The 12,829-nt window shown below is 43.9% G+C and overlaps 1 protein-coding gene across 1 annotated transcript in view; it reads left to right on the forward strand.

Annotated features, from left to right (window-relative positions):
- Positions 1-602: 602 nt before the first annotated feature.
- PPP2R2B (protein phosphatase 2 regulatory subunit Bbeta) overlaps positions 603-12,829 on the forward strand; it is a 554,389-nt gene continuing 542,162 nt past the window's right edge. Inside the window, exon 1 of the mRNA XM_085618101.1 lies at positions 603-925. Within this exon, the coding sequence (XP_085474227.1) occupies positions 847-925 (79 nt within the window). The 5' untranslated portion in view covers positions 603-846. The remainder of the gene's footprint in view (positions 926-12,829) is intronic.

Raw genomic sequence — 12,829 nt, forward strand, 5'->3', positions numbered from 1 at the left:
TCCTTGACCTGAAGAGAGGAAAGCCAGCGTTTTTAAAATAAATTTTAAGTATGCTCTTGAACAATTGGAGTTAGACAAAATGTGTATTCTTTATCGTCAACTCAATTAAAGGCATGTCTAAAACCAGCTTCTGTAAATGTATGTCACCATCTGGATACCGGTTTTTGGTAGTAAAAAAAACAAGCATTAAAAATGCAATAGGTCTCGCCTTTTATTAAGTTAAAGCCATTTGCTTTGCTATACAATGCTATTAGCAAAGCAAATGGCTTTAACTTAATGAAAGGCAGACCTATTGCATTTTAAATGCTTGACTTGCGTTCTCCTTTCTGTTTCATCTTTTCCCTTGGATTTGACTTTCCAATAACATATCCCTCTCTAACCCCTGTCCCCCCCCCCCCCTCTTCAGTTTCCTCTCACGATCCCATTCATTTCTTCTTGCCACCCTCCCCTTTCTTCCCTTCTCCCATTCCGTTTTCCGTCGCTTCCCCTTCCCCAACAGAGCCCAGCATCTCCGACCCAGCGCTTCCCTGCGCGCGAGTGTGCGCGTGTGTTTACAGGCAGGACTGACTTAGTCAGCAGAACCTGTTCTGATGAGCTACAGCCTGTGTGTGATGAGCCGCCCAGCCTGCTCGTGGGCTTCAGACTAGTTCCAGCAGCATGAAGGCGGAAACGTGAGGCGGCGTTTCCCCTCTCAGGCTCTCGAGGCAAAATGGGGTCCGGCAGCCGAGGGTCCCCGACAATCCACCCCGAAGGACCGGATGGTGAGCCTGTGATGTAGGCTGCTTTCTGCCCGGCCGGCAGCATCCCCATGGAGCGGGGAGACCATCGCACTCCCCGTCTGTGAAGATGAAATGCTTTTCCCGCTACCTGCCGTACATCTTCAAGCCGCCCAGCACCATCCTGTCCTCCAGCTGCCACACAGAAGGTAGGAGTCTGAGGGCGCGCCGCGGGGGAGGGAGTTCGCGGAGGAAGTGGGGGCAGCGGCATGACTTCCCAAAAAGCTATGCTGACACGGCTGCTGGCAGCAGTTAGACGGACAGCCATTGCTAGCCGGCGCCTGTCTGTGTGTGACAGAATTACAGGCGTTTCATTGGAATTGTATTGGTTTTAGGGGCAGACGCGAGCCCTGTCTAGCCAGTCAGTCAGCGCCTCCGATTAATCAAAACGATTAGTCGCCAAATCGCCGCACCGGGCACCAGAACGGGCGCCCTGTTCTCGTGCTTATTACTTTGATGTTGAATTCGCGCAAATTCATAATTATTGGAAATTTAAAGTCACACTCGAGCGGCTGAAGTGAAAATTACCCTCGTGATGTGAACTGTGGCTCGCGGGTATATGCAGGTGCAGGTTTCTTGGCCCTGAGTTTTCCAATATTACAATTTGTGTTTTTCATGTGGAGGCTGAGCGTTTTCGTTTATCTAGAGCCCGCCGCTCTCTGCAAGTTGACTTTATTATCTGCAGGTGACCAGGGCTCCGAAAATGGCACCTGGGCAGCGTTTCCAAGTTTCGAACGCCTCATGGTCTGAAGGCAGAGCTCTGACCTTTACACAGCGTGTGGCAAAAGAAAAGGGAATGTGCAATGGAAGAACGTATATTTTTACAGCATGTTATGTATGGTTCACACTTAAAAAAAACCCACTGTTACGTCTTGTAAGGCTAGTGTATGACGTGCGGCTGTAACGTGTGTTTCAGTTCTATATGTCATGCAATACGTAGTAACACATACTTTTATTTCAATAAACTAGGGCAGAATTAAAGGTATTATTAGTAACCTGGCTTGTTCCATAGAATATTATTGAGCTTGTTCACCACCTGAAAAGTATTTAGCACATAATAACCTGCCCACCTGAAAAATGTGTATTACACTAAATTCTGTACATCAGTTGCTCGAACAGCGCTAGAAATGATCCTATGATAAAGTGATGGTATTCGTAGTCCGTCAACAATCTTTAATATGGCCAATCTGACATTTTACAATAGACTGATGGTTAATAGAGAACTTGACATGCAGCCAGCACATCTGAACACATATGTTTCATTGTGACTCTGCCATGCTTAGATACTCATCTCTGCCTTTTCCTAAACCTTGGTCGGTTCTTTCTAGAAATACTTGACTCTGTTTGCAGAGGGACAGGCAGGGCTATACGCGCCTATCAATGTGTCCAGACAATCTGGCGCCCCTGAAAGCAGAGGCTGACATGTGACTGACACTTCCTGAGCCAGAACTGTCTAGCAGAGACACTTCCGATCAGGAAATACATCTATTAGCCAGTAGAAAAGCCCATTGCTGAGTTTTTCAAAATTACTGTATTTTTTCACAAAGAAAGTAGTGTTTATTAGTATCTAAATCACTAGTAAACTCTACCTGCTGATTTACATTAGGAATCTGTAAATTCTGTCTGTGGTTGTAATCAGTTTTTGATCTGCTTGTAATGCAGTTAGAAATGGATGCAAATGGCGGTCTTGGGTTTACTCTGGCGTCTTAAAGGCCATGATGATCCTGTACAGCGTTTACGCACCAGATTAAAGTATTTGACTCAAGAAAGGCCAAGGTAGGCTTTCGAGATAGACAATTAGAGCCTTGATTGTACTGGATTCTTGGAGAAGAGAATCGTGCATGGCCCGGCGCTTGAGGATGTGCTCACCCAGAGGCCTGCACGTTTTGTTTCCCAAATTGAAGAAGCATTGTCTAGGTGGTGGGCTGGTGGCAGTCTGTCACCCATGTCAAATACAAGAGTGTTATGTAGGTTATCCAACGTCTATTTCTACTAACGGCAGACCTGTTTAGGAGAAATGAGCCTGCTTTCCTATGTATGGACATGCAAATACCAACTAGAGCTACATTAAGATTGAAAATGAATCTTTATGTCTTGCCTGAGAGTCAACCAATCATCTCTTTGTGTAATGTGCCATGTCAGAGGTTTTTATGGCAACCAATTGAACATTTAGGACCAACTCATCCTCCTCACAACAGCCAGGGTTCAGAATCTGGTAGTGCAAATGCACTCTGATTTGTGAAAATACACAATGGCTGAAATTCATCATATTCACTCAAATTACTGGAGGATGCATTCCATCTTATATTTGATTTCTCAGAGTTCCACTACATACCCAGACCAACTGTGTTCAAATCAGTCTTTGCCTTGCCACTGAACGGGCAGTACGGTCAAATTTTTAGACATCGTCCCCCTGAACAGGGACCACAAGCAACCCCAAACATTTTCACCCTTGTTGGGGTTCATCAGTGAGGTGCTGCTGGAGTCCCTTTAAGCAAAACGAGCTGCCTTTCTGGCTCAATATCAACCTAAAATTAAATTATGTGGTATACATTAATAAAAAGTATGTTATTTGTACTATTTCTAACTAGTGCCCTTACAGTTTACTTGGCTCTACCAACTACAATATCTAGAGTGGAGTAGAAGAATGTAATTTTTATGGGCAGTAAGTAAATTTCAACTCTCCCGGAGTCAGGTGTATCATTTTTAGCCTTAAGTAACCTGCTTATGTCTATCATTTTCAGCCTTTAAGATTCCTATTCTGCCTGCTCGCAGACAAGTTGAATTTCACACCCTATACAACCCATGTAAGTGGTACTTGGGTAAAGATGCAATGAACTTAGCTAAGGACAAACCTCACTTTCTCTGTACTAGTTCTTTAAGATGTGATGGGACTTCTTCTCTTGCTCTACTTTTGACCAGAAACAGATATTTTGAGAACAGGGAACAACCTTCCAGTTGACCTGAGGTGGGTAAATGTTATCTACATGTTCACAAGCAGCCAATGACCAATGTCCACCAGACAGTGAGTGTGTCCTGCAAACTCCCTTGTTCTTCTACTACGTCTGATACTATGATGACACAGGACTTCCTAGGTTCAAGTGTCTTTAAGGAGCCAGTTGGAAACACGTGCCATGATGTTCAACTAAATAGCCTAACCCCAGAGAATCAAAGTTTATTTGACCTTTTGCTGCCAGAAGCAGGGTGTAGCACAGCATTGCCCCCCATGTCAAAAAGAGTAACACGGGAGATAGCAAAATAAGGTCACGATTTGAGGTGTCACTGTGGACATACTAAGATCCCCAACTCCAAATCATTTGCCTCAGAAAGGAGGATTGACATCTGGTATGTGTGTGTTATTAAATATTTTCACATCAGACTTCCGTTGTTCAGTGAAATCTGATGCGGGTCAGTTGTAATAAAAAGTAATTCTTTTATTTATTCCACCCTATATGTAAAATGTGTAAAAATGTGTGATTTGTCTCAGTCTACGTGCAGGCAAGACGTTATCCTGTAAAACAAATTAAAAATCTACTTTTGTTAGGAACAAGTTGGATACATTTCTGCTGATCCTGCCAGTGTTTTACCTGTTTCGGGGTAAATGGAGGATTCATTTTGGAGTACCTCAAGCCGAACCCTGTAAAATTGCACAAAATTCCCACTAGCACATCATGGCATCACCACCTCAGGTCTAACATTCAGAGGTGCCACATGGTTCTGACACTACTTTAAATTCTTACCAAATCCTTGTTTCTGCATTGCTTCACATTAGCAACATGGCTTTCATTTTGGAGGGAGAGTGTGGCGGAGCAGCCAGCGCGGCTGACTTCAGGGTGCGGGGCTCACAGTGCGATCCCCGCACCAGCGGCAGCTCAGCTCTGCACCATGTGACTCTGGGCAATAGCTCACTTAATCTCCCCAACGACCCCCAGTGCCTTGATACCCTTAGGGGTGGTTAGTTTGCGCCTTACAAATACTAGATGGATTGATGAATTTTGTGATTGGCATTCAGAAGCTGTTATTTTCAAATCAAACTAATCTGGGAGACAGCTCTTTTATTTGTCCCTAAATAATATTATATTTATTATGATACTCAACTGCCCTTTCAGTCTTAACTATATTTCATGAATCATTCATGAGCAGGTAAAATGTAATCTGAGTTTGAGTTTTTTTTTTTACTATGCATGGCTCTTTGGATTATTGCACCCCATTACTTTGCATGCTCTTTCAGTTTTCAGTGCATTGGTATCACCAGCGATTAGCTAGTGCCTTTGAGGAGTAAACTTACTTTAAGTGGATAAGGGTAAGGTTTGTATTCTGCTTTATATATTTATAAATGTATCTAACAATTGAACTTTCAGCTTTATGGAGCCTACTTACCTTTGTGTTTGACATTTGCATTCGATTTCCATTTTCCACATTACACCAGGTCCCAAGAAACATTTTGCAGAGCTGTTTACCTTCATAACTAAAGCAAATATTGAGGAAGGCGGGTTTCACATAAACACTTTATAATGTGCATTTAGAAGAAGGACATTGCTGTTAGTGAGTGATATTCCGCCTATCCCTAAAGTGACCAGAGAATTCTGGGAGAAAGACCGAAGGGACCTGTGCATGATTGACAGAGAAGGATACGGAATCAGATGCTATTTGTCATCAGTCCCCTCAAGACATGCATTATTTTGTCCAGATTCCTATGTATCCTATGTAACCTGGCCTTTTTAGAGATGCAACATAATACAAGATGGAACCTAAACTGCTGCCCTCTGCTGGTGATTTTGGCAATTCCCTGTGGGCCTACATGTGATAGTTTGTTTCTTTAGTTAGAGGGCTTTATACTCTGAATAATATAATTACGATTTTAAATAGTTTAGTGGCTTAAGAACATGCCGCTGACATCTATCTATAACCTTGAAAGCAAGTTTCAATCCCAAAAAACAAGATTTTCACCATTATGAGATTTGTAAAATGAGTATCGTTCAGTTTGATATTGGTAGCACCTGTCTGTGCAAAACCATAAAATTATGCTTTAAAGACTCAGGAAAACAAACTATTATTATCATTATTAGTAGCAATGTTAATAAAGTATTCTCATCTGTTTTTATTCAACTACCAGAGAGCTTGTGAGTTACACCAGCAGCAGGTCATGGGTCAGATTCCAGGAAAGGCTAACTTAGTATCTTTAGGTCGCCGCCTACCGTAAAGCACAGCTGTCTGGTTTGCTAAAGATATCTTGGAGACATTTAGAAAGTTGACTTAGGAATGCATTTCACCCATTACTTACAATTGGCTTTGTGGTTTGTAACTCACTCACTTTCTATTTGCTGGCTTTATTTGCTTTAGGCTGTCCAGCTCGAGTTTGTCCCTCCCGTTGCCCAAACCTTGCTTACTGTATTCTTCCACAAACTTGCTTTCTGTTAGCAGGCCTTTCAATCTTGTTCTATTTACTGTGCATTCAAAGATAGATGCCAAATGTCAGGCTGTGTCTTCCAGGGAGCTTGTTGTTGATTTGTCTTTCTCTGACTTCAAAGTGACAGAATGTATGGGCCAATCATGCAGGCTACTGGGGGTCTGCTTGAGGGAGCCCGTACTGTTATTTTTTTTTCTAGTACACAATTTTTTTTCAATATCTGTAACCAAACTGTGCGGATGATCAAATCAATGCATTGGGTGATGGCATTTCCACACATTACCGTTGGCGCGCTGTATACTTTTATCAGTAAAACTGTATCGGATTGTAAATGTAATGATCATTTCAATTGAAGATGTGTTGTCCGTAATGGCAGTATGCTACCATATCATGCATACCTCACATTACCCCACTCCATGCCACTGCACTCTACATCACTCCACACTACGCACTCCACTCTGCGTCACTCTTCTCTACACCACCACTACACTCTTCACCTCTTCTCTGTACCACTTCACACTACACTGTGCCAATGCCCTCTACCAAACACTACTCTGCTATGAACCACTGCATTCTTTGCCACTGCACTCTACACCACTCCCCGGCACTCCACTCTATGCCACTCTACTTTGCAACACTGCACTCTATGCCACTGCCCTCTATGCCAATGCACTGTACTCTGTACCACTCCGCTGTACGCCATTGCCTTCTATGCCAATCCTCTCTGCGCCACTCTAATGTGCTCTGCACCACTACACTCTACTCTGAAACAATCTACTCTATGCCACTGCACTCCGCGCCACTTCACTCAGCGTCACTTCGCTCTACTCTGCACCACTCTACTCCACTGCACTCTATACCAATGCACTCTGCACCACTTTACTCAAAACCAATGCACTCTACGCCAATCTACTCTGCACCATCGCACTCTATGCCACTATTTTCAGTGCCACTGCAGTCTTCGCCATTGTACTCTGTCACTGCACTCTATGCCACTCTATTCTAATCTGTGATACTGAGCTCTACGCCACTCTATTCCACTCTGCTCCACTATAGTCCACACCACTGATCCCTACGCCAATCTACTCTGCGCCACTGCCCTCTATGTCACTGCAATCTATGTCCATGCACTCTACTTCACTGCACTCTACGCCACTCTACTCTGTGCCACTGCAATTTACGCCAATGCATTCCATGCCATTCTACTATACACCACTGCACTCTACAACAGTCTGCTCTGCAGTACTGCACCCTCTGCTACTCTTCTTTATGAGGCCCCTTCCTATCGAGCAGGGAACATGACAAGGATGCCCCCTCTTACTGCTCCACATTTACGGACATTAGTAAATCAGGGTTTGCATCAAAATATGTAGGTGGATGCCAGGAAACACCCATGCTCCACCCATGTAGTGCTTCCTGGATGAAGGGTAAAGAAGCACAATGCAAGGCGCTACATTGCATTACTTTTTGGGTAAAATCCCACACTAATTCACGCAAATCTGTATATGTGTGGTTTAGCAAATCTCTATATATATTTTGCTTTGTAGATGCACCAAAAAAGTGGCACAAGCAGGAGACAACATTTTAGTATGTCTGGGCCAAAATTCTTTGATCAACTCAAACAAGATTAAGAAACTGCACAGGTCTTACTCCTCTATCTTTAGATATATCCAACTCTGCCATGTACCCTCAGCACATAATGACGCTCTGATAGCTATACCTGAGTTGGACCTTTTGGAGACTAAATTAGTATTGGAGCCTTCTGGACACAAGGGCATATCCACTAAGTGTATGTCTCAGCTTCTCAGTTCGCCAGACTCTTTGGCCAACACCGGGGCGGCTTGGGTACTTGATGCGGGTGGGTTGGATGATGAGGAATGTCAAGAGGCAAAGATGGTGCGTATCGTCCAGGGGAGTGATTCAGTTATGGACTTCAGAGGATGGAATCAATACCTAATTTTTCAACAGGAAATGCCTCCAAGACCATCAATCAAAACATTCTCTAGTGGAAGAAACCCAAGTATTGTTTCTTCCAGTGTCTATGGCTTGACCTGTAACTATTTAATGCTTTCAGCAAATATGTACACTTAAATATATCACGCCAAAATGAAAATAATGCTGTGATTCCGGATGAAATTAGTCAGCAGTCCTCTTTTCTTAAGTTATAGCTTTTTTCATTACTTTTTTAAAACACCTTTTTTCAAAGAATCATTGTACATGTAGTACTTAAATTTATAAACAACATGACAAAAGAATAGACTTATACAAATCATAAACAAACAACATTGCATGACATGACTTATTGAATATGTACTATTTAGTGTCCTACATTTTCCTATTGATGGGACATTTGCCCCTTTAGTCCACTTATCTGTAGTGCTAGATAGTACTACCTGGCCCTATAATGTAGGGGGGACAGATCATTAGTTTGTGGCAGGATATGGTCCTGAATTCCATCTCCTGTGATGCACCACTTTATGTGCAGATAGAACAATTAATGATAGCTCTTGGCCCCTTTGTAATAGTGCTGGCGCGTTTCGACCTTCATGTTGGGCCTGTGATGTGTTTCAGAGAAGGTCTTCTTCAGGGATGTAAGCTTTATAGACACGCTGCACTAATGAGTATACCACTGGAAATTTCAACATTTTTTCCTAGCCTTTTTACAGCAACCTTTCAATGGTGTTACACATGGTGAGAAATTATCTCAAGCTTTTATGGTGATTAGCTTTAATGTTTAAATACAGCAGAGCTACCAGTTACCAGACATTGTTAGCACTCTTCAGCGTGATTTGCAAGTCCTCAATGAAGTCTTTTGAAAAAACCTTAAATGTTTAAATAGGGTCAAAGAAGAGAAAAAAAGGCAAGAGCTCTGTGGGTCTAAAGGTAACACATTAGAACCCTAACACATCCTCTTCTATGAAAAGGAGAGATTTTGTTAAGGTGAACCCTCATGCCCTATGATTTATGGGTTCAGAAAAATTATTGCGCAGGTATCACTGGGAGAAATAAATGAAAAATATTCATACAAGGAGAAGACCACCCATGTGAATGAACCCTTTTAGGGCACATGGAAGTTGAATTACCTCCAAGTCATTTGGGATTTAAAGCTATTCAAAGGTACAGGAGGCTAATGTCCCACACAGTAGCAGGCAGGTGTTACTGCAGTATTTTCAAATCCCTCAAGCCAAGTCTGCTGGATGACAAAGTGCTGCAATGGGACAGGTGCTAGGAGAGAGTAGTGGGGACCATCTGTCCCTCTCCCACCCCACTCAATGTAGAAATGACCGAGTTGAAAGATTCAACAACACTTTGACATTCTGCTCCCTCCCCGGCCACATTTTAGACCTGGGCTGTTTTGTGAGAGGAGCACAGTGAAGATGTGTGCTGTCCCCTGCTCACATGACATTCCCCCATTGGGTCTCCTTATGTTGATGTCTGGACATGGGTGTACATAATGCCAGCACCAGGGTCTACCAGGTGCCAGTGGAATTATTTTTCGAGGGACGATGCATGGAAACATCCTTTCCACCAGTAGAGAGCAACCTTCTTGTGATAGTAAAAGATGCTTTGTCACCATTAAGAGAGTTCCACATCCTGGAATTATTGTGCCCCCCTATATTATACATTATGCCCCCTGGGAGCCACAGATATGTATGCCCGCTTTGTTTGCCCCTGGGGCACAATGATATTGCAAAGAGGACCGCAGATGCTTATGCATCCCCGTCTGTAATACAGATAACGCTGGCGTATATGTTGTGCCAGTGCTATCATAAGAGGGCATTCCCTCATTTGCATGGGGACGTGCCCCCAAGCAAATGAGGGAATCAGATGTCCTTTGCTCCCGCGCCATATTAGGAAAGCAGGTGCAGAGGCATACTTGTATTTAGGAGGCACACTGAAGGTGCACCACAAAAAGGTGATGCCCTTTCAGTGTCCCCCCTAAATGCAGCACTCTGGAGGGGGAACAAAATTGGTCCCATGGATCCCCCAGACATCCACTTGCAGGCAGGCGCAGTCACCCACCCCTCTTGAATGTGCAGGCAGGATGCTGCCTACATTGTGAAACATGAAGCAGCTTTTAAAGAGATGATCTATATTTCACTTGAATGCACTGCACCCAAGGCAGCGCGAGTACACTGCTGCCCTGGGGGCAGCGCATTCTTTCTAAAGTGGCGCACTATCCTTGTTTGCACTAGGTGCACCTTTTAAAAGGTGCACCATGGCACAAACAAGAAAAGTGTGCCGTATTCATAATACGGCCCCTGTTGCACAGGGCTTCGTTACTGCACATTTCTGCCTCACGTACAGCCCTGACAGCCCCAGTCCACTCACCACCACTCATGAGATACTCACACACCATAACCACAGTGAAGCGTAAAATGCCACTGTTGAACTTAGCCCTATTTGCAGGGTCATCCCTAAACTTTTTGCCTTCCTCCTAGCCTTTTTTCTATTTTGTGTTGGTGGTTTTAAGATTCTGGGCACTATAGCACTGGTTAGCAGTGCAAAGTGTGTGTGCTCACTGCCCTCCATAGGCTAACATTGGGAACCCCCCTTATGGGATGATCTTGCCAGTAGGTACTGGTTGTTTTGCAATTATTGGTTGTGTTTGTGATGATTTTGGCAGCAACCTGATTAGCGCTGCCTTGTAAATAATCCCCTGTAAATTGTGACCTGGTGCCAGTTGGCACAGTGTATATAACTGTGATGGTGATTCTAATGTGTTTATGGTAATACAAAGGCTATTTTTATATAACCTTGTGTGGAGTCTCTTTTGTAATGTGCCCAGTGTGTCGCCGCTGTGTGTGTGTGTTGCACAAACGATTGACACGTTGCCTCTGGGATAAGCCTGACTGCTTGTGCCAAGCTACCAAGGGGGTGATCAGGGGTTATCTTCGGTGTGTAACTCCCTTGCCCTGACTAGAACGGGGGTTTCTGCTTGGCTTTGGCGCATGCCCAAGCCAACCGGGATTGCCTGTTTCTAACAGCTACTTTATTAGGACAGGTTTGTATTTGCAGCTATTAACTTGAATACAGCTGTAACATAGTATCAACTCACTAGTACATTAAATTCCTGACAACCCCCTCACCCTTAAACAAGTCCTCAAGGTGTACCAACCGTCCCCCAACCAAGTTCCCATACCCTGAACCTCATTCTTTCATCTATCATTCATCGACCCATTTGCATTCCCCCAGTCTCTCTCTCATCCTACCAAGCATCCACGAATGAAGCCTCCTTGTCCTGCTCCAAAGCCCCAAACTTAATCTTCCCCTCCCCTGTGCGCTCCTGTCCCCCCAAGGGGTGGACAAGCCTGCACCTGACAGCCACCCCCCACCCCCCAACACTACAGCAAATCAGGAGATCCCTGCATGATGTTTTTCTGACCCCGCACAACACCACATACTGTTTATTTGTAAACTCTTTTGCACCACACTTTTTCATTCCACATATTCCCCACGGTATCCCATAATTCCATCATGTAATGTGCATTCCCAAACTGAGATAAATGTACCCCATCATCTAGGAGAAAAAACTTACCTTCCTCCTTAATACAACTATGTGATAAACCTTAATGTCTACTGACATGCAGAAAACTCTCCTCACTCTGTTCAACTTCCTGCTGGCCTTGTCAATAGCTGCGTGTTGTACTGCTCCTCTCCACTACCTCCTGGGTATGAACTGCATCCAAACCAGACATTTCCCTGAGAACTTCCTTTTTACCAACTGTAAATCCTCTTTCATTTGTTGTAGGAGGGTTAACCTAGACAGTCTAAACAGTTTATTCTCACAGAAGGGTATAATCACCTTGTCCGAGCAGTTCCTCTGCGTAACTAATTCTGCTATAAATGGCAAAAATCTGCCCCATCGTATCCCTCTCTAACCCCACCATATCACCTCCTTTCTGACACTTGATAGTCCAAGGCTTCTTCCATAGATTTGGTGATCAGTGTACTTAGCCAATCAGCGCGCAAAATAATTTACTACTATCCGTGTCACCATTTTATTCTGCCATGGCCTGTTCATACATCCTACAATTAATAAATTGAGCATTACTATGCGAATGCACAAACATGTGAAAACAGTACCCCCGCCAAAACCGACCCCTACTTCCTCACATATCACTCTAAACATTTAGATTTCCATCTGCCTATCTTCCAGATCCTCCCCCAATCCCAAGCCAGATTTGCCACTTCTGTGGCAGCACCAATCCTAAACGAGTGTATCCCGTATTTGCCTGGGTCCAAATCCAAATTGCGTACTCCATTCTCAACACTGCTAGCAAATGGAATGCTGTAACCCTGTTACCTTCCTCATGACAAAATATCTCCTCCTGTCTGCAACCAGGCCTTAGCTGAACTCTCCTCCACTCTGCCACCGGGCATTCCCCTTTGTCAGTCCATACCCATCTGCCTCTACCCACCTGAGCCATCTTCGAACTCTGTAGCCAAATCCTCAACTGAGTGTTCTCCAAACGCACATCATTGTGCAGTACTCCTGACTTCTTCTCTGAGCCTAACTGCTCGGCAACCCTAAAGGCACCAAAAAACTTCCACAGCATGCATAACCAAAAAACTGTAACTTCAAACCTATAATAACAACACACTGGTAAAACCTCCAGAATGCATTGCAATAGCTCAAATG

Source organism: Triturus cristatus, chromosome 7 (assembly GCF_964204655.1).
Source record: "Triturus cristatus chromosome 7, aTriCri1.1, whole genome shotgun sequence".
Classification (NCBI taxonomy): Eukaryota; Metazoa; Chordata; class Amphibia; order Caudata; family Salamandridae; genus Triturus; species Triturus cristatus.